Source organism: Salvelinus namaycush, chromosome 10 (genome assembly GCF_016432855.1).
Source record: "Salvelinus namaycush isolate Seneca chromosome 10, SaNama_1.0, whole genome shotgun sequence".
In the NCBI taxonomy this organism is placed as follows: Eukaryota; Metazoa; Chordata; class Actinopteri; order Salmoniformes; family Salmonidae; genus Salvelinus; species Salvelinus namaycush.
In genome coordinates, this window is record NC_052316.1 from 27,060,707 (window position 1) to 27,088,412 (window position 27,706).

Sequence of the window (27,706 nt, forward strand, 5' to 3'; positions counted from 1 at the left end):
ATTGCAAGATGGGTTATAATCTGTCATAAAAACTGACAGGGTCTAAGTAGATCACAGAATAGATCACAGGCCAGAGGAATGAGTTTCTCTTTGGCCGGTGGGTCTCTGGAATATTTGATCTCAAACACTGCATTTCCCTGGCTGAAGAGATGTTCTCTTTTGGAGAATCTGAAAGCACATTCTTCTCTTTTTACACCACATCTGGATGTGACACTTAGCAACTAGTATCATCACATACATTTTATTATCATTATTGTTATTTTCTATGTCATATTACTTTTCATTATTTGAACATCTTTTTTTCTGTGTCCCATTTCTCTATTATGCTTTGCATTTACATATTTAGTGGTGCAGGCCCTGGGTATGTTCATAGGCCTTTTCTCCTCTTTTCCCCAACCTGTTTGTGGCTGTTAGTTTGTTTACTTTTAGTTTATTTATCATTATACTGTACACTGTTAGAAAAAAGGGTTCCAAAAGGGTTATTTGGCTGTCTCCATAGGAGAACCCTTTTTGGTTCCATGTAGAAGAGTCCTACATGGAACCCAAAAGGATTCTACAAAGAATCAAGAAGGGTTCTACTATGGGGACAGCTGACAAACCCTTTTAAGTTCTAGATAGCACCTTTTTTTCTGAGTGTAGCGTTAGTGTGGTATATCTGTTCTATTAGTATTTGTGTAAATCATCTCCTCACAGTAAGTAAACAGAGTATGTGGTAGTATGGTCTGTGTTTACCCTGTAAAGTGAAGGAGAATATACTCTGTCTCTGGAATGACAGCTGTTGTTTTGACCGTCAGGATACTTGGCCTGAATCTGTTCAAGCTGGCTGAACCTAAGCGGCCCCTGAAGCCTCAGAGGAAAGAGAGGAAGAAAGTGACAGCTCAGAATCTGTCTGACGGGGACATTAGATTACTTCTCAACATTATCCGGGCCTACGACATCCCCATCCGCAAGCCCCATGCCAGGTACGACCTCAGAACTTCTAGTCACATGCTGGGTATATTACATCTACAGACATCCGTAAACCTCACACAACATCTCCAGACATAAAAGAATAAGAAAGCTTTTATTTACTGCAGCAACAAGGTCATACTGGAGAGTATTATGTCTACAACATTCCTGGACTATTTTAAACTACTAATATTTATCTTCTACCAGCAAACCTGCAGTGGCATCTAAGTCGGTCCGCTCTTTCACTGAGACGTTTACAGCAGGCCAGTCATCCCAGAGTGCCATCCAGGGCAGCGACTGGCTCCTCAACCAGGTAACACGTCTGATCTTCACCTGGATCAGTGGCTGTAACTGCAGAATATTCCCTTAATGTATGTGTATATTTGTCTGTATTAGTTTGTCTTACCTGTGTATGTGTTGTGAATCTGTGTTTTCCAGATGCAGGTCAGGCCCTTTGTGGAGGTATCGTTCCAGCGCACGGTTCTTCAGACCACAACAGCAGACGGACCAAACCCATGCTGGAACGAGGACCTGCAACTTCCATTCAGGTGAGTGTGTGACTGGTCCATGACTGGTCTAAATTGGGACATCTCTTTGACCACACATGGTCAATTTCATGATCACATGTATGGTATTATCTATGAATGTTTGTTTAGAAGATTTATCAAGCTTGTTTTTTTGTTCTTACCACAGTGCCCCAAATGGAGACTACAGCACTGCTAGCCTGCAGTCAGTGAAAGACGAGGTCTTCATCAACATATTTGATGCAGTCCATTATGAATTGGGAGGGGTGAGTAAGACATCACAAGAATGTGAATCAAAGGGACTTTCCATGCCCTCTGGCTCAGGAAAACATATTACACATTACAGCACAGTTAACTACATTATCCATACACTTTCCGTGTCATTATGTTTTGTCAGTTTAAATCTTTCCTCTATTTTCAGGGTGGAGAGGATAGGGGGAGAGAAGTCCACACACGGCTAGAGAAACACTGGCTGGGCTCTGTGAAGATTCCTTTCAGTACTATCTACTTCCAGTCCAGGGTAAGACTAACTGTCTATGACACCAGACCACTGATTGACAGACAGTGACTCACACTGACACAAGTAACTTACTGCTGTGGTTCTGTTGTCTGATCTGATCTGGCAGATTGACGGCACGTTTAAGGTGGACACCCCACCGGTGTTGTTGGGATACAGTAAGGAGCGCAGCCTGGCCAGTGATGGTGGCTACGACGCTGTACGCAGTCTTAGTGAAGGAGCCTTCATCACACTCTTCATCACCATAGAACCACAGCTGGTACCTGGAGAGACTGTTAGGGAGAAGGTAAGCTCAGCCGGGCAGGCTGTCTCTCTGTCTGTCCTAGCTGTCTCCAGGCTCTCTCTCTCTGTGTTTGATATGTCATAGCCTTTTTAATTTTTTTTATTTACTAAATGCATGAGTTATTAACATTCCTTCATTATTTCTTTATTCTCTGAAGAGTGGGGTTTACGTCGATTATTTTTCTTCTTTATTTTCTTTGTCCTTTGCTGCATTTGTTAGATGAAGGAAGTAAAGGTAACTGTTTACTGAGATATGCTATCTGCAGTAAATTGAACGACGGCATTAACATTGTGTTTTGATTAGATAGACGTTGACTACAGCACACTGACTAATGTACCCAAGCAGTCTAACTGTCCATTGTTCAGCAGTCCCACATCAACATCCCTCCTCCCTCAGTTATTAGTAGACTAGACACAATTATATCCAGACCATCTGACTCTCGCTGATCTAAGTGTACTGCTGTAGCTTTATGGTGAGCCCCCCCCCCCCCCCCACTCTACTCCTCTGACCTGTGACTCCTGTCCCAGTTTGACAGCCAGGAGGGCGAGCGTCTACTGCTGGCGTCAGAGGTCTTTGAGAGGGACGCAGCAGTGAGTTACCCCAACCGTTCCTGCCTCACCACCGTCATCGACATCAACGGGAAGACTGTGTTTATCAGCCGTTACCTCCGCCCCCTCAACCCCCCGCAGGAGCTGCTCGACGCCTTCCCCAACAGCCCCCAGGAGGCCACGGTCAGTCAGGTCAGGTCTCCGCTGAGACAACAGAAACAGTCACTACTGATACAACAGAAACAGTCACTACTGATAATGGAGCCTCAGTCTGATTGCTGAGTTATAGCACTCTCAAGCTTTGACTGTTGCTTGATTTCATACCTGTGTCTCCCTCTCCTTCCCTCTCAAGGAGCTGATAGCTCGGTATGTTTCTCTCATCCCCTCTATGCCTGATAGCGTCTCATTTGCTGGTGTCTGTGACCTGTGGAGCACCTGTGACGTGAGACACATATTCAGAGACTCTGATTGTAGATTCCAATAGTCTTAGTGGAGGGTGGGCTCTGAGTAACTCCGGGTTTCCTTTTCCTGTTTGTAGCAATTTCTGACCCTGCTGGCGGGCGATGAGGAGGAACATGCTGTACTGCTCTGTAATTACTTCCTGTCTATGGGCAAGAAGGCTTGGCTCATCATCGGCAGCGCCATTCCTGAGGTGAGCAACACAAAGCTGGATAACTAGACTTCAATCAAGTACAGGCTTAACTGAATGACAACAGAGACAAAATCTAATAAGGAATTTTATTGAATAGTTAGGGGTAGGCCTTGTCTCCAAGGAATAGAGCCAGATGCTGGCATTCAACATTGGTTGAAAGGAAAGTGATTGTGACACTATGACATTATGACACTACCCTATAAATACATGCCATGCTGATGACTTAACATTATGACACTACCCTATAAATATCTGCCATGCTGATGAGGTAACATTATGACACTACCCTATAAATACCTGCCATGCTGATGACTTAACATTATGACACTACCCTATAAATATCTGCCATGCTGATGAGGTAACATTATGACACTACCCTATACATATCTGCCATGCTGATGAGGTAACATTATGACACTACCCTATAAATACCTGCCATGCTGATGAGGTAACATTATGACGCTACCCTATAAATACCTGCCATGCTGATGAGGTAACATTATGACACTACTCTATAAATATCTGCCATGCTGATGAGGTAACATTATAGACACTACCCTATAAATACCTGCCATGCTGATGAGGTCACATTATGACACTACCCTATAAATATCTGCCATGCTGATGAGGTAACATTATGACACTACCCTATAAATACCTGCCATGCTGATGAGGTAACATTATGACACTACCCTATAAATATCTGCCATGTTGATGAGGTAACATAGACACTACCCTATAAATACCTGCCATGCTGATGAGGTAACATTATGACACTACCATAGATACCTGCTATGCTGATGAGGTAACATTATGACACTACCATAGATACCTGCTATGCTGATGAGGTAACATTATGACACTACCCTATAAATACCTGCTATACTGATGAGATAGGAAGCGATGTGAATTAGGAGTTTACTAGATGAAAAGTGACGATCCATTTAGACCAGCCTTACTGATTGAATTTTCTTAACTACATTAGTCCAAAACAAATGTAAAGAACTGCATACTAGTTAAGACTGATGACCAACCTTGACTTGTTTTACAGTTAGGGGAGAGTGGGTAAGTTGAGCCAAAGGGGTAAGTTGACCCACCTGTTTCTAGGAAACCATACACAAAATTCAAAATTTGGCCAAATATTTAGGAAGAGGTCATTTCATATAGTCTGTGAAGGAAGAAACCACATGGAAAAAGTGGTCCAAAAAACAGATTTTCACCAACACAAATGAATGTATTGTGTTAAGAGGTTTCATGATGCTTGTATCTAAACCCAAGTAATAATTTAAAGAGTGTTCTATATATCAGTTGGTCTCTAAGCTTCAAAATGAGCTCACAAACCTAGCATGAAAGTGCATCACTGTACCTGTGTGAGCTAATATAGTCAAAATGTTTGCCATGGGGTAAGTTGAGCAAATTGAACTGTTTTCATCCCAGGTGTAATGCAAGGCATTATTCCTGGGATATGAGGTAACAACAAGGCCTGGCCTATGTTAAAACTGTTTGTTAGGTGTTAGTCTGTTTTTAAAATATGCTTAAAATTATTAAAAGACGACAATGTCGTCGTGATTGTGTTGAATTGTGTTTGGAAAATAAAGATAGACATGGTTTTAAAAGGTAGTGGTAATATTCCATTCAGCACAGACATTTGTAGGCGGCTCAACCTACCCCAAACCCAGGGTAAATTGTGCCAAGAGACCGCTTTTTTGGGACAAGCTACGTTTTAAAAACTGTAATGTTTACATGAATTCTGATTTCCAGGGATACACAACATCCTGAAATATATGTAGATATCCTTGTAAGAAAGTGATGCTGAATGTAAAAAATGGTCAACTTACCTCACTCTACCATACTATAACAGCTCTGTTCTGTGGTATCTGTTTTGTGAAAACTCTTGTCACCTCTCCGTCCTAGGGACCCACAGCGTATGTGCTGACCTATGAGCAGAGTCGCTACCTCATTTGGAACCCCAGCAGTGGTCAGTACTACGGCCAGTATGACTCCTTCTGCCCTCTACAGACTGTGGGATGCCTGGTCAGTGCTGACAATGTGAGTCGGTATTCTAACCTAATTTACATGATATGACTGAAGTAAATGTTTTGTCTGACAGGTTTCTCTATATACCATATTCACTCCTTCTGTCCTCTAGGTATGGTTCAACATTCAGGTGTACACCTCTCCACTGAGGATGAGTTTTGATGTCACCAAAGCCAAACTCTGGAAACCGTTCTTCTCCAGGGCCTTTCCAAACCCTGGGCTGTCCAGTGTTCAGGTGAGGCCAAGTGTGACCAGTGGCCACCACGCATGATTTATCTCTTAAGACCTAGCCTCAGTATCTCTCTGGACTTTAACCTGTACAGTGCTTACCCGTGCCTTCTGTCTTCTCTTCTCTGTTTAGCCTGAGGAGCTGGTGTATCAACGCACAGACAAGGCAGTGGCTGCAGAGCTGCAGGACAGGCAAGTCATCTAACCTAGAAAGAATTCAACACATCATCATACTGCATCACAGTACAGTACCTTCGGAAAGTATTCAGACCCCTTGAATTTTTCCAAAGTCATTCTAAAATAGATTAAATAAAGACAATTCCTCAGCAATCCCCACACAATACCCCTTAATGACAAAATTTTAGCAAATGTATTAAAAATAAAAAACGACCTTATTTACATAAGTATTCAGACCCTTTGCTATGAGATTTGAAATTGAGCTCAGGTGTATCCTGTTTCCATTAATCATCCTTGACATGTTTCTAAAACTTGATTGGAGTCCACCTGTGGTAAATTCAATTGATTGGACATGATTTGGAAAGGCACACAACTGTCTACAGTCGTGGCCAAAAGTTTTGAGGATGACACAAATATTAATTTCCACAAAGTTTGCTGCTTCAGTGTATTTAGATATTTTTGTCAGATGTTACTATGGAATACTGAAGTATAATTACAAGCATTTCATAAGTGTCAAAGGCTTTTATTGACAATTACATGAAGTTGATGCAGAGTCAATATTTGCAGTGTTGACCCTTCTTTTTCAAGACCTCTGCAATCCGCCCTGGCATGCTGTCAAATAACTTCTTGGCCACATCCTGACTGATGGCAGCCCATTCGTGCATAATCAATGCTTGGAGTTTGTCAGAATTTGTGGGTTTTTGTTTGTCCACCTGCTTCTTGAGGATTGACCACAAGTTCTCAATGGGATTAAGGTCTGGGGAGTTTTCTGGCCATGGACCAAAAATATTGATGTTTTGTTCCCCAAGCCACTTAGTTATCACTTTTGCCTTATGGCAAGGTGCTCCATCATGCTGGAAAAGGCATTGTTCGTCACCAAACTGTTCCTGGATGGTTGGGAGAAGTTGCTCTCGGAGGATGTGTTGGTACCATTCTTTATTCATGGCTGTGTTCTTAGGCAAAATTGTGAGTGAGCCCACTCCCTTGGCTGAGAAGCAACCCCACACATGAATGATCTCAGGATGCTTTACTGTTGGCATGACACAGGACTGATGGTAGCACTCACCTTGTCTTCTCCGGACAAACTTTTTTCCGAATGCCCCAAACAATCGGAAAGGGGATTCATCAGAGAAAATGACTTTATCCCAGTCCTCAGCAGTCCAATCCCTGTACCTTTTGCAGAATTTCAGTCTGTCCCTGATATTTTTCCTGGAGAGAAGTGGCTTCTTTGCTGCCCTTCTTGACACCAGGCCATCCTCCAAAAGTCTTCGCCTCAATGTGCGTGCAGATGCACTCACAACGGCCTGCTGCCATTCCTGAGCAAGCTCTGTACTGGTGGTGCCCTGATCCCGCAGCTGAATCAACTTTAGGAGATGGTCCTGGCGCTTGCTGGACTTTCTTGGGCGCCCTGAAGCCTTCTTCACAACAATTGAACTGCTCTCCTTGAAGTTCTTGATGATCCGATAAATGGTTGATTTAGGTGCAATCTTACTGGCAGCAATATCCTTGCCTGTGAAGCCCTTTTTGTGCAAAGCAATGATGACGTCACACGTTTCCTTGCAGGTAACCATGGTTGACAGAGGAAGAACAATGATTCCAAGCACCACCCTCCTTTTGAAGCTTCCAGTCTGTTATTCAAACTCAATCAGCATGACAGAGTGATCTCCAGCCTTGTCCTCATCAACGCTCACACCTGTGTTAACGAGAGAATCACTGACATGTCAGCTGGTCCTTTTGTGGCAGGGCTGAAATGCAGTGGAAATGTTTTTTGGGGATTCAGTTCATTTGCATGGCAAAGAGGGACTTTGCAATTAATTGGAATTCATCTGATGACTCTTCATAACATTCGAGTATATGCAAATTGCCATCATACGAACTGAGGCAGCAGACTTTGTGAAAATTAATATTTGTGTCAATCTCAAAACTTTTGGCCACGACTGTATATAAGGTCCCACAGTTGAAAGTGCATGTCAGAGCAAAATCCAAGCCATGAGGTTGAAGGAACTGTCCATAGAGCTCCGAAACAGGATTGCGTCGAGGCACAGATCTGGGGATGGGTATCAAAAAATGTCTGCAGCATTGAAGGTCCGTTAAAAACACAGCGGCCTCTATCATTCTTAAATGGAAGAAGTTTGGGACCACCAACACTCTTCCTAGAGCTGGCTGCCTGGCCGAACTGAGCAATCGGGGGAGAAGGGCCTTGGTCAGGGAGCTCTAGAGTTCCTCTGTGGAGATGGGAGAACTTTCCAGAAGGACAACCATCTCTGCAGCACTCCACCAATCAGGCCTTTATGGTAGAGGGGCCAGACTGAAGCCACTCCTCAGTAAAAGGCACATGAAAGCCCGCTTGGAGTTTGCCAAAAGGCACCCAAAGACTCTGACCATGAGAACCAAGATTCAATTCTTTGGCCTGAATGCCAAGTGTCACGTCTGGAGGACACCTGGCACCATCCCTACGGTGAAGCATGGTGGTGGCAGCATCATGCTGTGGGGATGGTTTGCAGCGGCAGGGACTGGGAGGCTAGTCAGGATCGAGGGAAAGATGAACCTGCTCCAGAGTGCTCAGGACCTCAGACTGGGGTGAAGGTTCACCTTCCAACAGGATAACGACCCTAAGCACACAGCCAAGACAACGCTGGAGTGGCTTCGGGTCAAGTCTCTGAATGTCCTTGAGTGGCCCAGCCAGAGCTTGGACTTGATCCCGATCTAACATTTCTGGAGAAACCTGAAAATAGCTGTGCAGCACTGCTCCCCATCCAACCTGACAGAGTTTGAGAGGATCTGCAGAGAATGGGAGAAACTCCCCAAATACAGGTGTGCCAAGCTTGTAGGGTCATACCCAAGAAGACTGTAGGCTATGATTGCTGCAAAAAGTGCTTCAACAAAGTACTGAGGTAAAGGGTCTGAATACTTATGTAAATGTGATATCAGTTTTTATTTTTTATAAATTAGCAAACATTTCTAAAAACCTGTTTTTGCATTGTCATTATTGGGTATTGTGTGTGGATTGATGAGGGGAAAAAACAAATACATTTTAGAATAACCTAACAAAATGTAGGGGTCCGAATACTTCCCGAAGGCACTCTATAATGGAGGTTAACACCTCCACTTCGCTTAACATCTCCCTTGTCTGTAGGGTTGAGAAGATTCTAAAAGAGAAGATCATGGAATGGCGGCCCCGCCACCCGACCCGCTGGAACCGCTACTGCACCTCCACCTTGCGCCACTTCCTGCCAAAGCTGGAGCTGAGTGGAGGGAGGGACGTGGCCGAAGAGCACCGTCTAGAGTTACAGAGTCTACTAGGGGACTACAGGGTGAGTCTGGTCTGGGGCTGGGAGGGACAGGGGAGAGGACAGTCTATGGCTGGGACAGGGGAATGGCTTATGATGTAGTAGTCCTGGCATGGAGAGGTCCATAAAACATCCATTCAGTTCTTCAGATGAAATTATGAACATTGCCTTTTGATGGTCATGGTACTGACATTTGTTATATTTGGGGGAGTTCTTCAGCCTCCCAGAATGTTAGCTCATACCATGGAAAGAAACGGTTGATACATGACTGGATTTCCTTGGCTGTGGAACATCCTCACTGACGGTCTCTATTTCCTCCTTTAACAGATTTCAGGATTCCCCCTGCATCTTCCATTCTCAGAGGTCCGGCCCATTATTGAGGCAGTCTACAGTACAGGAGTCCACAACGTGGAGGCGTCCAATGTGGAGTTTGCACTGGCAGTTCATGTCCATGCCTACCCTAACAATGTCCTGTCTGTCTGGGTTTACCTGGCCTCACTCATCCGCACACGGTAACTCCATTGCAGAGGTATAGACATGCTTGTTTTTCATAAATGCACTTTACAATATTGTTTACCTGTATGTTTATGAAGAAATGTTTAGAGCACAACTACCTTTTAGACTACAGTACATATACATGCACAGGAATAATTCGATATTAAACTGATTATGGCAGTAGGCTGATTATGCAATAGTCATCTAAACACTTAAGCAGAATTATCTTAATCGCCCAAAATCAAAGCAAGCATACACAGATTAAAACACCTGGTTTTCTGAGATTAGGACATGGAAACACCTTAACCTGCGTTCCAACATTTTAATCTGACTATCCACAATAATCACATTATGTGCATGTAACCGTAATCTATTGATTTGCTATTGTCATTTAGTCTTGTATTTGCATATGAGTGTGATAGCTCTGGATGACACTGGGTTTGTTTACCATTCCTATGAAATCACAATTAACTTGTGTAGCTACCAAATCTGACACCCAGTCTTATGTGCAGTGTAATATTACCATAAACTTTAAACAAAATACATCTGTTTGAATCTTTTACTATATTTCACACTTTAAATCCAATATACTTTTATTGTTCTGATTTTGAATTGTACATAACCAATAGAACTTCTCATGCAGATTGTTTGAACAAGCAAATAATGGGTCTCCAGAAGTTGTGCTATGTATAAAGACCAGCACTCAAAGTGGATCTGAGTAGTTGCTATTTCTCAAATTTGCTCCATTGTCATTCAACTGCATGTCTAGGAGATCGTTTTGTGAAGTAACCCTCTGCCCTGGGAGAGCTTATGAGTTTCAGTGCCCTTACCATTGATTCATTACACAATGACAAAGGGAAAATATTATCACAACAATCCAATGTTTCCAGCCACAAAGGAGAAAGATGAGTAATTTTAGAGGTTGAAATAATAATTACCTGTAGACAAATACCACCTGAAATGCCTGCCCAACATGAGGCAATTCTAACAGTGATCTGGCCACCTCTAGAAGTGACATGATCAGTATTCTCCAGGACTGTGCAGTACCCTCAGATTCTTAAGTCACTGACGTTACACACCATCTGCATCACCACTCACAACATGTATCATGTGAAGAGAACTCACATCTCAACATTGAATTATCTGATGTTTCTAACTTCAACCAATTAAGACTTACAGCAATCACAAATCAGAGATCTAAAACAAGGAAGTAGGAGCAGGGGTGTTGAAACTACAGGATACCTGGTGTCAACTTCTGTGAAACATGGTTCAATTCATTACAGAAACAACAAGTACTTGGTGCTCACGTATAACATCTGCTTTTTTGCAACTCAAATGAAAATGTTAAAGAAACACTTTCTCAAAATAAGGAACTAGAATTTACATTTGCGGATACTTCATACATCCAACACCCATATTTTTCTAAAGGAGTACTTGGAAATGTCATGAATTTATTTTTGTATATCTACAAACTATTTTAAGTTACAAAGTACAGAGATTGGATTATTCCCAGGTGATTAAAGTGCAGATGAGGAACCATGGGGGGGGGGGGGGGGGGGTCGTGGAGCTGGGTCAAAGGTCACTCTCCAGAGCGGCAGCACACCCTGAAGCCACACTGCAGGTTCTGGCAGCCGCTGGCCGTGTCAGCGTGGGGACCTGCAGAGAAACAGACCAGTTACTGCTGTCCTTAAGAGGGGTCTCACACTTGCCAAGATAATCAGTGATCAAGCCGTTGACGTCTACCCTGGTGGGTATGTGTATCCTTCAAACAGCAAGCATAACATCAGTTTGTTGTTCGCCAATGTCAAAGCTTGCTAATAAGAGCTGCCCTCTTCCGATTGACTGTTGCGCGATGTGGAGTCTCCTTATTTCATAGAAAATGACTGGTAGCTAGGTCGGTGATTTATCTCACATAGTGTGAGTCCCCAGTAACGTGGACATATACCTATTGCCAAGTTGGACTTCTGTCCACGCTCTTGGTTCAGAAACAATGTTAAATGGTTTACACTAATACTATGGCGTTAAGCAGTAAGTTGTGGTAGTGTACACTGAACGCGTTTCTCTGACTACCTTTAAAGCCCACTTACCTTCCACCTCATAAGATCAGCAGGGCTGTTACATAAGGAACTTACACTGGGAAACGAGCTGTACAGGTGAGGTTCGGAACATTCATACTGGAATACAATCCACCAAAAGTCATCCACACAACTCCATATGATACATAATGCTCTTCCTACACATTTGTGCAACATTCAAGTGTATAACATTGCATCACTTAGTTCTATTATGAGGTTATTTTCCCCTAATGTTGTAAACTAATGAGTGATGCGTGTACATTACCGTTGATGTTGTCGCAGTAGTAGAAGTGTTCATCATTGAGGGCAGGACAGGCTGACACCAGCTCCTGTAGCCCCACCTCAGTGACGAGGAGACATCCAGACAGGTTCAGATGCTCCAGGTGAGGAAGCCCTCCACGCTGAGACAGTGCCCTGAAACACACGCATAGATTTAATGTCCATAATACACACACTCATTCCCTACATCAACACACATACAACTATAGGTTAAAGCAATGTTTACATAATACGGAGTCATAAGCAGTTTACCTCAAGCCCAGGTCTGTGACCTGATAGCATCCAGACAGGCTGAGGAACCTTAGTGAGCGCCGACCGTCTGACTGATCAGTTCTGTTGTCACACTCCAGGCACAACTGGCCCCCAGAGGAGCATTTAGTCCGAAACTCTGCCCCTGCACTGCCCCTGGTGGTGTAAGACTTATACTGCAGCCCTCCTAAAGTCCTCAGGGCCATCTCACCAGTGCAGCAGGTTGAATGGCCACAGCCAGCCTCCCCAAGCCCATACTGCTGCTGCCAGTAGGAGGTGCTAAAGCCAGTCCTGAAGCCCCCCCTCCTACAGCAACACGACAACCCCCCTGGCTGAGTCTCCACAAAGCCCCGCACCTTAGGGGTAGACACTCCCCTGCGCCGGTTCCACTCTGCAGCGTCCTCGATGTCAGCCAGCTCCGAGGGGTCCAGGACCCAGACCCTGGTGGGGCTGCAGGGGGCACTGCCCAGTCTCCCTGGCCACTGCTTGAAGATCAGGACCTGCCGGCTGCGCTTGTCCAGCAGACTGATGGGAGAAGGAGGGCTCTTCAGAAGCTTGGCTCGTCGGTCAGAGCAGGTGGGAGATGCCAGGTCTCCAAGACCCAGGGACAGCTTCTTCAGTGTGCGGTCAGTGATCTTCTCACAGCCTGAAAGGTCCAGGTGCTCCAGAGAGAGACATGCCCACAGAGATGACCAACTGACAGACGAGAAAAAAAACTAATTAGAAAAGACAGACAAAGTAATTTTAATAGTACATAACACCATGTAGTGTTCAGCATAATTGGTGTGGCACGGATGACATACCTGTCAAAGGCGGAGTCTGTGACATCAGTCTGAGTGAGGTCCAGGTGGGTGAGATTAGGACAGAGACTGAGGATCTGACGCACCTGCAGCAGCAGACACCCATATACATACAGATCATTAACCTACACTCTGCCATGTATAATCTATTCCGTCTCAAACATCCTTTATTCATATGCACACACCAGTGTTTCTCATTAAAGTAGTGGAAGATTTGTATTAGCAGGCTCTGCTTTATTGATGTTCTAGGCATATGATCATGAATATTCCTGGTCCATACCATCTTACTGGAGACCGTAGAGCTGTAGGCCAGAACGATGGACCTGACAGAGGAACCCACAGCTGGCAGAAGGTTCTGGATCATTCCATTCAGGAGCTTCTTCTCCCTCTGAGCAGCGCTTATAGCCAAGGAGTCTTCACAAGATGCATCTAAACAAGGCAGAATGTGGATAGAAAAGAGGGCCATTTTCTGGATGTTGTATCCAAACAGTTCACCCAAATCTGTAAACACATCTGTGTCACTTCAATCAAGCTATGCATTCACTTGATCATATCAGATGTACTCCTGACAAATATATTAGACTGACTGGTAACTCACCAGACTCATCCACATCTGCGTCCTCATCCCACTCCTGGTAGGCCTTGCCCTCATCCTGCAGACTTTTCACCCACTCCTCATCCGGCTCCTGGTTCAGTTCATCTGGGGGACCGCGATAGTAATCCCCTGGGAAACGGACACAGAAGGCACACACTCAAAATACAAACTCAGCAACTGTTTTCTTAATGAGAAAGGTGTCAAAGGATTGTATTGGTATGGCAGTTTTTCTAGTGTTGACTGCTTCCCCATTGGCGGTGATAAAAGTATAAAAAGGTAACGGTTGATCTTTGTACCTCTGGCCCAGCGTACAGGGTAGAGGTGTCTCCACAGAGAGCCGGTCTTGGCCAGGTCAGACCAGGCAGAGCACACCTGGCCACAGTGACACAGGTCCTCAGGGCCCAGATAGCGGAACAGATGCAGCAGGATCTCTGTGGGCAGCTGGGAGATGTGGGTGGAGCACAGCTCTTTCTCCAATTCTGAGGAATGATAATAAGCAGAGTTCTCATTTTATAGTGTTCATACTGAAGTCAAGTACAGTTCTTATAAGAGTTTAGAAGTGACATGCTTCTCTACAGTTTACGGTAAATATAGACATCCAAGAATCATTGTTAGACCGCAGCAAACTTTTACAGTGGGAAATGAAGCAGCAGCATTGTGATTCGGCTGTCCGTAAAAATGTTTTTGGTAAGGGTTAGAGCCACGCCTCAAAGGAACATTTGGGTATGGGAAATTTGTGGTCAGTATTCATTTCCTAAACAAGTACTGATCACATCCTCCAATTCAGCATAGTTATGAGGAAGTTGGGATGTGTGTTCTTGAAAGATATTAGGTAAAAGGATTGTGTTGGGAAAGATAGTTAGTACACATCTTGGTGATATCTACCCTAAGAAAGATAATGAAGGGGTCTGTCTGACTCACCATCATCAGTCTTCTCATGGTCAGCATACTTGAAGGCCTTGTGCAGCTCCTCTGCCTGGCTCCACAGACTGAGCCCCTTCAGCACCTCTGCTGCACAGTCCCATCGCTGCTGGCTACTGTGCTGCGCTATCACCTGCTTCTTGATGTCTTTCAGCTCCTCATAAGTGAAGTACTGCATCAGCATGGGCTGGAACACCTGGATATACACATTCATTTACATTACACACAAATACATGCAAAGCAATGCATTACTATAGAAAATACAGAAAGACCCACAGTTCTGAACATGTTATACTTGCTGGTAGGGCTGTGGAGGTCATTACATTTTTTCAGACAGTTATTGCCATGCAAAAAACTACCAGTTTCACAGAAATGTATTGTTAATTAACATAAACACGTTTCGCATCTCCAGGCCTCCACGAATACAAGCAGCATACAAGCCGCTGATGTGTGCCTTTGGAAAATCTATAAAAAAGTATAATAAATCAATTTACACTGGACAAAAATAAACACATGTAACAAAAAAACGAACAAAAAAATTATTATACTGAGTTACAGTTCATATAAAGGAAACCAGTCAATTGAAATAAACAACGTAGGACTTAATCTATGATTTCACGACTGGGATTACAGATATGCATCAGTTGGTCACAGATACCTTAAAGAAAAAGGTACAGGCATGGATCAGAAAACCAGTCAGTATCTGGTGTGACTACAATTTGCCTCATGCAGGTGACATGTCCTTCGCATAGAGTTGATCAGGCTGTTGATAGTGGCCTGTGGAATGTTGTCCCACTCCACTTCAATGGCTGTGCAAAATTGCTGGATATTGGCAGGACCTGAAACACGCTGTTGTACACTGATCCAGAGCATCCCAAACATGCTCAATGGTTGACATGCCTGGTGAGTATGCCATGAAAGAACTGGGACATTTTCAGATTCCAGGAATTGTGTACAGATCCTTGCAACAAGGGGCTGAAACATGAGGTGATTGCGGAGGATGAATGGCATGACAATGGGCCTCAGGATCTCATCACGGTATCTCTGTGCATTGAAATTGCCATTGATAAAATGCAATTGTGTTCATTGTTCGTAGCTTATGTCTGCCCATACCATAACCCCACCGCCACCATGAGGCACTCTGTTCACAACATTGATGCCACTGCCATCTGCCCGGTACAGTTGAAACCGGGATTCATCCGTGGAGAGCACAGTTCTCCAGCGTGCCAGTGGCCATCCAAGGTGAGCATTTGCCCACATTAAGTCAGTTATGACGCCAAACTGCAGTCAGGTTAAAACCTTGGTGAGGACAACAAACACGCAAATGAGCTCACCTGAGACGGTTTCTGACAGTTTGTGCAGAAATTATTCAGTTGTGCAAACACACAGTTTCATCATAAGCCAGATGTGAAGGTCTTGGACTGGCGTGGTTACACGTCGTCTGAGGTTTGGAGGTCAGTTAGACGTATTGACAAATTCCCTAAAACAATGTTTGAGGTGGCTTATGGTAGAGAATTGAACATTTAATGCTCTGGTAGACATTCCTGCAGTCGGCGTGCCAATTGCATACTCCCTCAAAACTTGAGACACCCGTGGCATTGTGTTGTGTGACAAGACCTCACATTTTAGAGTGGCCTTTTATTGTCCCCAGCACAAGGTGCACCTCTGTAATGATCATGCTGTTTAATAAGCTTCTTGATATGCCACACCTGTCAGGTGGATGGATTATCTTGGCAAAGGTGAAATGCTCACTAACAGGGATGTAAACAAATATGTGGCCAAAATTTGAGAGAAATCATGTGCGTACAAGAAAAAAAATGAGGCTCATGAAAGATGGGACCAGCTTATATTGCGTTTACGTTTTTGTTCAGTATAATATACACCATATTTTAGTCAGGTCTAAAGAAAAATTATGATATGAAGAAAATGTATTTCAGAAGAACAGAATGAGTTGGCCTACTGTATGTTATCTGGCTATGATCCATGCCATAGGCTTGTTCATTTAGCTAACAAGATATGCTTATAAATCCCATGCCATTATTTTATAATAAGAATAATATAATTGAACTTAGCTGAATAAAATAGAAATGATATTTTTCCCATTCCGGAGCGAGTGAAGTGGCCATGTGGAGCGTAAAAATGATAATTTAGAGTTATTTGGCAACTTTAGTTGGGAATGATACGAACCTTAGAATGTCTTAGAAATCAAAACATATATGGCCTGCATGACGCGACTAAAAGCTATTGATGATTTGAGAAAGCTTGCACTCGTATTACTTAGAATGTATTTAGTGTTGTTTACACTGCTCCAGACAGGCAGAGAAATAATATTGTAATCTAACAGCACCTGTTTGTCACATAATACTCACTAAGTCAAATGTCTTCCACAGATTTGACATCCCCTTTCCCTCCTGAGCAACCAGTAAACATCAGTTTGGAGTTTATTTTTCACGTCCTCCACATCCACTTTGCTGTCGACATCATTACAGTGTTCGGAGTTTGTTATAACCAATTTCTTGATGTGATTATGATAGGCTATAGGTCAGGCCCTATTGGTCACATGCATGCGATGAATAAATGTTTCACGTAAAGAAAGCAAGGGTTGAGGGAATAGGGAAATTAGGGATTTCGGTAACAGAACATTTCAGTCAGAAACACGTAAAAAACTAAATGGCTGAAGTGATGTTGCAGCTTCAGCACAGACAGCACAATAAACACTTGCTGTGATGTGGTGCCTTTTCGCTGCAGTAGGGAGGACAGTCACACAGGCAATCGCTGTCATTTTTTAAAAACACAGTGTGATTGAGCTCCAGATTAATTTTGTGTCTTAATTATTTAACCAAACAGTGTGCTTAAAGCATCAGACAAGCTCAATGCATATGTAGGTGATTTTATTCAAACACATAGGGTGTGTCTATATATGAAAAAATAGGTTTCAACATTTCGACCAATCGATTGGTCTAAAGCACAGGACGACCAAGATTTTGTTTCGTCGGGGACAGCCCTGTTAACACATTTCACTCCACACATCAACCACTGTTTGTGCACCGCACTATGGGACTCCCGATCACGGCCGGTTGTGACACAGCCCAGGATCAAACCCGGGTCTGTAGTGACGCCTCTAGCACTGCGATGCAGTGCCTTAGACCGCTGCGCCACTTGGGAGGCCCTGACAGGTAATATTCTAATATTCCACCCAAACTCTGTATGCCATGGGCTCTCCAACCCTGTTCCTGCAGCTATCCAGTGCTTAATTTAGGAAACCAAGTGAAATCTGTTCGGGAACATCAATAGTAAAATGTTTTCGCAACAAAACATATTTCACTAAACTCTTGACAGCCCCTCTGCGAGCTCGAGAAAGGAATAAAGGAGAGGGCGAAGATGGAAACGCACAGTGGTGAGATTCTGCATAGCTAACGGTAATGTGTTACCCGATTAATTATGAAAAGTCCTATTAATAGGCTATTCAAAAATTGAATTCACTATAATTGTAGGCTAACTTTAAGCCACCCTGCACAATCAATGAACCAACAGCATTGCCTAGGGTTATACGTTCTCTACCTGAACTGGACAGAGATTTGGGAGCAGAGCATAAGGTAACCAGTCCATCCAGTATGCATAATAATCCAGTCCACAGATTTGTTTAATTTTGTAGTATAGGCTAGACCAATTATGTGCCAAAGACATATTTTCTGATTTATATTTCTATGCAATGCGTAATAGGCGGTAGGTTATGTATTGTAGAACGGCACAATCATAACTTTAATTCCGGGTTTTTTCAGGCTTGGGCTCAAAAGCCTACAAACTCTAATATGCTTATGGTTGTCTTGAATGAATCATCACCCTAGAAAGCGATGTCCATTTCGTTGTGTTAGGCTTTGAAACAACATCCACAATGACCCTGTTTTACACTCAGTTTCAACCTGCTGTTGAACTTTTCTTCAAATTGATCGCCACAGTGACGTGAGTTTTAAAGCACGATATTATTTTGATCAATGATGATAAGTGTTTGATGTGATTTTTGAATGCATTTGCATTGATGTCAGAGTGGTTAGAGGGACAATAGAGCCCTGAGTACCAGACCATTAGGACCTGATGGAGGGACAATAGAGCCCTGAGTACCAGGCCATTAGGACCTGATGGTCATTAGCAAGTTGGGTACTACAAAAGCATGTCCAGAGTGCATAAGAGGAGAATACTGTGACTCGATGGTCACATGAAATTTTACTGCGGTCATGACTCATGACTGCCAGTGTGGTGGTAATACGGTCACCGCAACAGCCCTACTTGCTGGTATCCATTCAGGGACATTACACTGGTTATACACTACCTTTCAAAAGTTTGGGGCCACTTAGAAATGTCCTTGTTTTTTTAAAGAAAAGCAAATGTTTTTGTCCATTAAAATAGCATCAAATTGATCAGAAATACAGTGTAGACATTGTGAATGTCAGCTTCATTAAAAATAACCTCAAAACACCAGTCTCAACGTCAACAGTGAAGAGGCAACTCCAGGATGCTGGCCTTCTAGGCAGAGTTGCAAAGAAAAAGCCTAATCTCAGACTGGCCAATAAAAATAAAATATTAAGATGCGCAAAAGAACAGACACTGGACAGAGGAACTCTGCCTAGAGGGCGGAGTCGCCTCTTTCCTGTTGACATTGAGACTGGTGTTTTGCGGGTACTATTTAATGAAGCTGCCAGTTGAGGACATGTGAGGCGTCAGTTTCTCAAACTAGACACTCTAAAGTACAGTACTTGTCCTTTTGCTCAGTTGTGCACCGGGGCCTCCCACTCCTCTTTCTATTCTGGTCAGAGACAGTTTGCGCTGTTCTGTGAAGGGAGTAGTACACAGCGTTGTACGAGATCTTCAGTTTTTTGGCAATTTCTCACATGGAATAGCCTTCATTTCTCAGAACAAGAATAGACTGACGAGTTTCAGAAGAAAGTTATTTGTTTCTGGCCATTTTGAGCCTGTAATCGAACCCACAAATGCTGATGTTCCAGATACTCAACTAGTCTAAAGGCCAGTTTTATCGCTTCTTTAAATCAGGACAACAGTTTTCAGCTGTGCTAACATAATTGCAAAAGGGTTTTCTAATGATAAATTTGCCTTTTAAAATTATAAACTTGGATTAGCTAACACAACGTGCCATTGGAACACAGGAGTGATGGTTGCTGATAATGGGCCTCTGTACGCCTATGTAGATATTCCATTTTAAAAACTCAGCCGTTTCATGCTACAATAGTCATTTACAACATTAACAATGTCTACACTGTATTTCTGATCAAGTTGATGTTATTTTAATGGACAAATTTTTTTGTTTTCTTTTCAAAAACAAAGACATTCCTAAGTGACCCCAAACTTTTGAACGGTAGTGTAACAAACATGTATTAATACTGTACACAGAAAGTCCTACATCATAATTAATTATTACTTGTAGATTATTAAATCATACCTCTTCCTCCTCCTTCATATGGGGTAAGAAGTCCTGTGTGAATGCCTCAAGTCTTTCCTTCAGCTGCTGGGCATAGTTGAGCTGCTCATTCTCACTCTGCAAATATATCAAACATTACACATCAGACAAACAACTGACTGTCATTCACTCCCCTTAAGAATGCCAGCAATCCTCCGCTTCTGCCAAATCAATACTGTCAAACATACAAGAGTCAACAGACCAGTAAAACACTCAAATACTTTCCCTTGTAGGATAAGAAAATAAACATGTTTGAGGCTAAACTTGAAATACCCTCAATTTAACTGAGCAATGTTTTCCTCCACTTCATGCATTTCATCAACAAATCTGTAGTCTCTAAACCAAAAAGCATTCTAATAGCATTTACAAAAAATGGAACAAAGTCTTGTTTATGAGGTTTAATTAAAACATTCTTTCCTCTCCTAGTTGAAGACTAAGTGCAGATTGAAAAATTCTGCCCAAACAGTGGAATTTTCCTTTGTTTTTTCAGCAAACTGGGACTGGGACAGACTCCGGGTTCACCCCAGGATATTTTAACAAGGTGGTGCTGCTGAGGAACACCTGCAACTGCCATTTCCTGCAATCTCGAGCAAAAAAAATGCAGGTCACAGGAACAATTCTGCCTCCATTATCCAAATGGAACAAAAAGCTTTTGAATTAGGCTACCTCAGAAAAATGTGTTTTTAGAGTCTATAAACAATGTCCACAGGCCCATTTAATGCATGTTCTGCTTGGTGCTCTCTACAAGCTACAAAATAAAGTACCTCCTAACACCAAACATATATATCATAATTGTATACAAGCAACATAATGCCAAGAACTCAAAAGATCTCTCAATTATTTTATTTCTGTTCAAAATGCATGTATCTACCATAGAATTGCTAACCATTTCTCTTTTCTGAATTGAGGCATATTGTTCAAGTGTGTGTTGTGTTTAGAAACGTCCGTTTCACTAAAGTAAAAAAGTGTTTAAAAAGTGAACAGGAAACCAAGACCTTCCTTAACCAGACTGTTGTCATGGGTCACTGTACATGGGCTTGCTCCTATCCATCTTTCCGATTTGGTCCTGCCGTACATACCTACACAAGACGCAGGCCTTCTAACTGTCCCTAGAATTTCTAAGCAAACAGCTGGAGGCAGGGCTTTCTCCTATAGAGCAAAATTTTTATGGAATGGTCTGCCTACCCATGTGAGAGACGCAGACTCGGTCTCAACTTTTAAGTCTTTATTGAAGACTCATCTCTTCAGTAGGTCCTATGATTGAGTGTAGTCTGGCCCAGGAGTGTGAAGGTGAACGGAAAGGCACCGGAGCAACGAACCGCCCTTGCTGTCTCTGCCTGGCCGGTTCCCCTCTCTCCACTGGGATTCTCTGCCTCTAACCCTATTACAGGGGCTGAGTCACTGGCTTACTGGTGCTCTTCCATGCCGCCCCTAGGAGGGGTGCGTCACTTGAGTGGGTTGAGTCACTGACGTGGTCTTCCTGTCTGGGTTGGCGCCCCCCCCCCTTGGGTTCTGCCGTGGCGGAGATCTTTGTGGGCTATACTCAGCCTTGTCTCAGGATGGTAAGTTGGTGGTTGACGATATCCCTCTAGTGGTGTGGGGGCTGTGCTTTGGCAAAGTGGGTGGGGTTATATCCTGCCTGGTTGGCCCTGTCCGGGGGTATCGTCGGACAGGGCCACAGTATCTCCTGACCCCTCCTGTCTCAGCCTCCAGTATTTATGCTGCAGTAGTTTATGTGTCAGGGGCTAGGGTCAGTTTGTTATATCTGGAGTATTTCTCCTGTCTTATCCGGTGTCCTGTGTGAATTTAAGTATGCTCTCTCTAATTCTTTCTTTCTCTCTCTCTGAGGACCTGAGCCCTAGGACTATGCCACAGGACTATCTGGCATGCTTGCTGTCCCCAGTCCACCTGGCCGTGCTGCTGTTCCAGTTTCAACTGTTCTGCCTGCGGCTATGGAACCCTGACCTGCTACCTGTCCCAGACCTGCTGTTTTCAACTCACTAGAGACAGCAGGAGCAGTAGAGATACTCTCAATGATCGGCTATGAAAAGCCAACTGACATTTACTCCTGAGGTGCTGACCTGTTGCACCCTCGACAACCACTGTGATTATTATTATTTGAGCCTGCTGGTCATCTATGAACATTTGAACATCTTGGCCATGTTCTGTTATAATCTCCACCCGGCACAGCCAGAAGAGGACTGGCCACCACTCATAGCCTGGTTCCTCTCTAGGTTTCTTCCTAGCTTCTGGCCTTTCTAGGGAGTTTATCCTAGCCACCATGCTTCTACACCTGCATTGCTTGCTGTTTGAGGTTTTAGGCTGGGTTTCTGTACAGCACTTTGAGATATCAGCTGATATAAGGGCTTTATAAATACATTTGATTTGATTAGTAATATTACATGCCTGTCTGTAGGATGAATCACTACAGTGATAGTCTACCATTTCATAAAAAGCACAACTCAGTGTTACACAACACAAAGCCTCAAGGGCAACAGGGATTATTTGAGAGCCTTTTTCATAAATGCCATTATGTTAGTGGCAGTGCTTCTGCTGATATCATTAGTGGAGTCACCTTAACGCTTCTCAGCCCTTTCTCAAACAGGGACAACATCTCTGAGAGCTTGTTGTCGGAGTGTACATTATACACATTGCAGCTGCGCTGCTGCAACAGGCCGATGATGTACTCATTCTCAATCTGTTCATGCATCTTGAACTCCTTGAAGGTAGCACACAGCGACTGAAGAAATGAGCGGAAGTCATTGTTGTTGGAGAAGTTGGTCTGTGACAGCTGTGGTAGAATGGAGAAAAATAACATGTCAAAGTTACTCAGTATAAGTATAAAGCTGTGTGTTGCTAATTAACAAAGTGTGTGTATGTGTGTACTGTAATAATAATTTAGTGGGTGCTTATATTTGTCCTATTTAATACATATACAAGTGTGTATAAATGCTCGTGTGTGAATTGGATATGTTTGTTTTTTTGCATATCCCAACTCTCCTTGAGACACCCTCGGCCAGGGTCTGCCATTATCAACTGCGACCCTGGAGCAATTAGATTTAAGTGCCTTGCTCAAGGGCACAGCGAGAGATTTTTTACCTTGTCTCAAGGATTCGAACTAGCGATCTTTCGGTTACTGGCCCAACGTTCTAACCACTAGGCAACCTACCACCTTTGTGTGTGTGTAAACTACAATATATTTATCTTGCAGACCTGAACACATAAGCAACATAATTGTGGACATGCCTGTATGAGAGGAAACAAGCCTCATAGATGGAGGACAGGTTGTGAGGAAGGATCGTTGTTCACCAATTTCATTGTGTTTTGCTCATGCCAAGTTATGTGACATTAGGTAAAAGCTTGGGGGGAAATATAGTTAGCCACTGTACTGCGTAGTAGCTGGCTAGCAGGGTTGGGGAGAACCAATAATTGCTATATACGCTAGATGACTAACAGGGGGCGCTGTTTTGAAGCGCCACATCATTTTGGCACTCCCCCACCAGTGTAATTTTTTATGAAGCTATAGAAGTGCATTTATTAACTTCTACAGTTGTTGTTGTCACATGTATTCTATTACAGATGCATAGTTTTTAATAAATACTAAATAAATCATTATGTGAGCTAAATATGAGAAAATATATACAAACCTTTTCCCAAAAGTATAATTTTTTGGAAAGTTATGTTACTGTAACCACTACAAACAAAATACATGTAATTTTGCCCTTGAAACATTTAATTGAAATACTGTAGAATTCCATTCATTCCTATGGACTGCTCCTTCTGGGGAGTGCCAATATGGCCGACGGTGGCGTCAAAGCCTATTACTTGCCAACACATAAAATTAGCAATCCAGGGTTTTTATTCATCACTGGGAGTAACATGTAATGACAAACAAACGAACTATAATCAGTTACATTAGCAGCAAAAATACTGTAATCAAATTAGATACTTTGAAAAACGAAATAAGTACTTAATAGAATACTTTTAAAAATCCAGAAAGGATGTGTGAGAAAAAATACATTATGACACCTTTATGTTGACATTCAATTCACCATTGAAAAAAAGCGCGTATGTTTGTTCCACCTGAGCGAGTCTCAGCACAGTCTAGACTATATGCGTTTGATTGATCATTTTACGGGGAAAGTAAATCATATTAAAATTACTGAGTTTGGGTATTCCAAAAATGACGTTACTGGTTACAATTTGACAGGTAACTAACGTTGGTAGCCAACTGTAACAGATTGCACTAGAAGGTAATCTCCAACCCTGCTAGCACAACGTGTTGCATAACAACAACGTCACTCGCAGACTGGTTAATCCACGTAACTAACTAGCTAGAACTGTGTGCTATACAAGTTGCCTTTAGTATCATGTCATTGAAGTTGCTAGCCAGCTAACATGCTAGTTGAGACATTTCCCAACTACCGTTAGCTAGTTAGCCAGCGACGGACATAACTATGCCAAAAACACAACACCCATTTCTCAGACTAGTTAGCTAACCACTGCGTAACAAATGTCAGGCAGCATGCTAGCTACATAGCTTACGTTATTTGGGCAAATTCATATTGCTTTATACAGACCTTCTCACAGTAAAGTCCCACCAACTGTTTCATTCGCCAGTGTGGGCCAGTGAAAACATCCACCTCGTCGGGAAAAGGAGCCATCTTCACTCCATAGAAACTAATCAGCACTGACTGAGTTGCTTCTTGCGTCGCGTATTAGATGCTAACTGGTTAGTTTAACATTGGGGAAGTCATAATGGGCATGCGCACTCCTGTTTCTCCATGTACCAGACAGCGGGCGTCACAGACACCGGGAATCTTTAACTTCAGTTGATCCTCCTCAACACTTAACGCCACTCCAGTTACAGTGTTTTCGGAAAGTATTTAGACCTCTTCACCTTTTCCACATATTGTTACATTACTACCTTATTCTAAAATATATGTTTTTTAAATGGTGCAAATGTATTAAAAATAAAAAACGGAAATACCTTATTTAGATAACTATTCAGACACTTTGCTATGAGACTCGAAATTGAGCTCAGGTGAATCCTGTTTCCATTGATCATCCTTGAGATGATTCTATAACTTTGGAGTCCACTTGTTGTAAATTCAATTGATTGGACATGATTTGGAAAGGCACACACCTGTCAATATAAGTGTATGTCATAGCAAAAACCAAGCCATGAGGTAGAAGGAATTGTCAGTAGAGCTCTGAGACAGAGGCACAGATCTGTGTTGAGGCACAGTGTTGAGGCACAGATCTGGGGAAAGGAAACCAAAAAATGTCTGCACCATTGAAGATACCCAAGAACACAGTGGCCTCATAAATGGAAGAAGTTTGGAACCACCAGACTCTACCTAGAGCTGGCCGCCTGGCCAAACTGAGCAATTGGGGGAGAAGGGCCTTGGTCAGGGAGGTGACCAAGAACCCGATGGTCACTCTGACAGAGCTCTAGAGTTTGTTTGTGGAAATGGGAGATCCTTCGGGACTTTATGGTTGAGTGGCCAGACAGAAGCCACTCCTCAGTAAAAGGCACATGACAGCCCACTTGGAGTTTGCCAAAAGGCACATAAAGAACTCTCGAACCATGAGAAACAAGATTCTCTGGTCTGATGAAACCAAGATTGAACTCTTTGGCCTGAATGCCAAGCACCACGTTTGAAGGAAACCAGGCACCGCTCATCACCTGGCCAACATGCTATGGGGATGTTTTTCAGCAGCAGGGACTGGGAGACTAGTCAAGATTGAGGGAAAGATGAACGGAGCAAAGTACAGAGAGATCCATTATGAAAAACGGGTCCAGAGTGCTCAGGACCTCAGACTGGGGCGAAGGTTCAACTTCCAACAGGACAACGACCCTAAGCACACAGCCAAGACAACGCAGAAGTGGCTTTGGGACAAGTCTCTGAATGTCCTTGATTGGCACAACCAGAGCCTGGACTTGAACCCAATCTAACATCTCTGGAGAGACCTGAAAATAGCTGTGCAGTGACGCTCCCCATCCAACCTGACAGAACTTGAGTAGATTTGCAGAGAAGAATGGGAGAAATTCCCAAAATACAGGTGTGCCAAGCTTGTAGCAACATACCCAAGTAGACTTGAGGCTGTAATCGCTGCCAAAGGTGCTTCAAAAAAGTACTGAGTAAAGGGTCTGAATCTGGGTCCCCAGATCCTCAAAAAGTTCTACATCTGCATCATCGAGAGCATCGTGACTGGTTGCATCACCGCCTGGAATGGCAACTGCTCGGCATCCGACCGTAAAGCACTACAGAGGGGATGTTGTACGCACTACAGAGGGTAGTGCGTACGGCCCAATACATCACTGGGGCCAAGCTTCCTGCCATACAGGGCCTATATACTAGGTGGTGTCAGAGGAAGGCCCCAAAAAAGTATCTAAGACTCCAGTCATAGACTGCTCTCTCTGCTACCGCTTGGCAAGCGGTACCGGAGCGCCAAGTCGAGGTCCAAAAGGCTCCTTAACAGTTTCTACCCCCAAGCTATAAAACTGCTGAACAATTAATCTAATGGCCACCCAGCCTATTTTATTGACCCCCCCCCCCCCCCTTTGTTTTTACACACTGCTGCTACTCACTGTTTATTATCCATGTGTAGTCGCTTTACCACAACTTACATGTACAAACTACTTCGATTAACCTGTACCCCCGCACATTGAGTCAGTACCAGTACCCCCTGTATATAGCCTCATTATTGTTATGGAATTTTATTGTGTTACTTTTTACTTTAGTTTATTTAGTATTTTTTTTTTTTTATAACTATTTCTTGAACTCCATTGTTGGTTCAGGGCTTGTAAGTAAGCATTTCACGGTAAGGTTGGATTCCGCGCATGTGACAAATAAAATTTGATTTGATTTGAAAACGTATGTAAATGGCATATTTACGTTTATTTTAAATACATTTTCTAACATTTAAAAAAATCTGTTTTTGTCTTGTCATTATGGGGTATTGTGTGTAGATTGATGAGGGAAAAAAAATATTTAATCCATTCTAGAAGAAGGCTGTAACGTAACAAAATGTGGAAAAAGTCAAGGGGTCTGTATACTTTCCGAATTCACTGTATCACTCCTTTCAACGGCGCCCTACTCTGGAGAGGAAAGCAAGTCACAGTTCTTGTCCCCAGTCGTGTGGTGTGGAGCGCAAACTCCCTCTGGACAGCAGAAACGCAAAAAATCGACACAATTCCACTTCAGGTCACTTCCACCAACCCAACATTCCCCAACCTCTTCACCATCCAAACTGACACCACATATGGATCTGCCAGAAGGCAAGGATCCATTCTCTCCAAAAGTCTCACTCCCACTGGGCCAGAATCATCTTTGTCATCATCAGGACGATGCTCAAACACCTGCCACCACAGTTAATTCATCCTCACTCTCGTCATGTTCAGTTTCCTTCTGTGGCTCTTCCAAAAGCTCTGTGTGATCCACCACTCCATATTCACTCAAACCATGTTCCACTTTTCTCCTTTTTGTCCTGTCCAACCATCTTCCCCTTCATCAGATCTTCCAGAAGGCTTGTGCGTTCCCCCATTCCATATTTACTTATAAACTCAGCAAAAAATCAAACGTCCTCACACTGTCAACGGCGTTTATTT

At 43.2% G+C, this 27,706-nt stretch overlaps 2 protein-coding genes across 3 annotated transcripts in view; one reads left to right on the top strand and one right to left on the bottom strand.

Moving 5' to 3' along the window:
* Positions 1–9,832, top strand: part of cc2d2a (coiled-coil and C2 domain containing 2A) — a 29,467-nt gene extending 19,635 nt beyond the window's left edge. The window contains exons 24-37 of the mRNA XM_039002632.1: positions 795–962; positions 1,156–1,261; positions 1,387–1,496; positions 1,642–1,738; positions 1,894–1,992; positions 2,099–2,275; positions 2,800–3,003; positions 3,173–3,262; positions 3,359–3,472; positions 5,387–5,521; positions 5,622–5,744; positions 5,871–5,929; positions 9,051–9,228; positions 9,532–9,832. Coding sequence (XP_038858560.1) covers positions 795–962; positions 1,156–1,261; positions 1,387–1,496; positions 1,642–1,738; positions 1,894–1,992; positions 2,099–2,275; positions 2,800–3,003; positions 3,173–3,262; positions 3,359–3,472; positions 5,387–5,521; positions 5,622–5,744; positions 5,871–5,929; positions 9,051–9,228; positions 9,532–9,720 — 1,849 coding nt within the window. The 3' untranslated portion in view covers positions 9,721–9,832. The remainder of the gene's footprint in view (positions 1–794; positions 963–1,155; positions 1,262–1,386; positions 1,497–1,641; positions 1,739–1,893; positions 1,993–2,098; positions 2,276–2,799; positions 3,004–3,172; positions 3,263–3,358; positions 3,473–5,386; positions 5,522–5,621; positions 5,745–5,870; positions 5,930–9,050; positions 9,229–9,531) is intronic.
* Positions 9,772–24,828, bottom strand: LOC120054907 (F-box/LRR-repeat protein 5). 2 transcript variants are annotated; one of them, XM_039002633.1, is made up of 11 exons: positions 24,672–24,828; positions 22,667–22,882; positions 20,074–20,169; positions 14,619–14,814; positions 13,994–14,176; positions 13,701–13,826; positions 13,383–13,531; positions 13,106–13,188; positions 12,306–12,998; positions 12,040–12,188; positions 9,772–11,355 (listed from the first exon to the last, which is right to left on the bottom strand). In XM_039002633.1, the coding sequence occupies exons 1-11, from the start codon at positions 24,753–24,755 to the stop codon at positions 11,279–11,281; spliced, it is 2,052 nt and encodes a 683-aa protein (XP_038858561.1). In that variant the 5' UTR covers positions 24,756–24,828; the 3' UTR covers positions 9,772–11,278. The 2 variants fall into 2 exon arrangements, with proteins under 2 accessions (XP_038858561.1, XP_038858562.1); XM_039002634.1 differs by lacking the exon at positions 22,667–22,882.
* Between the last annotated feature and the right edge of the window lie 2,878 nt (positions 24,829–27,706).

Bases quoted from the DNA above. Each gene is read 5' to 3' on its own strand.
- LOC120054907 (XM_039002633.1), bottom strand. From the start codon at position 24,755: ATGGCTCCTTTTCCCGACGAGGTGGATGTTTTCACTGGCCCACACTGG. The intron at 14,815-20,073 runs GTATGATTTAAT...GTGTATATCCAG, and splicing joins ATATGAAGGAGGAGGAAGAG to GTGTTCCAGCCCATGCTGAT. The intron at 14,177-14,618 runs GTGAGTCAGACA...ATCATTCCTCAG, and splicing joins CCATGAGAAGACTGATGATG to AATTGGAGAAAGAGCTGTGC.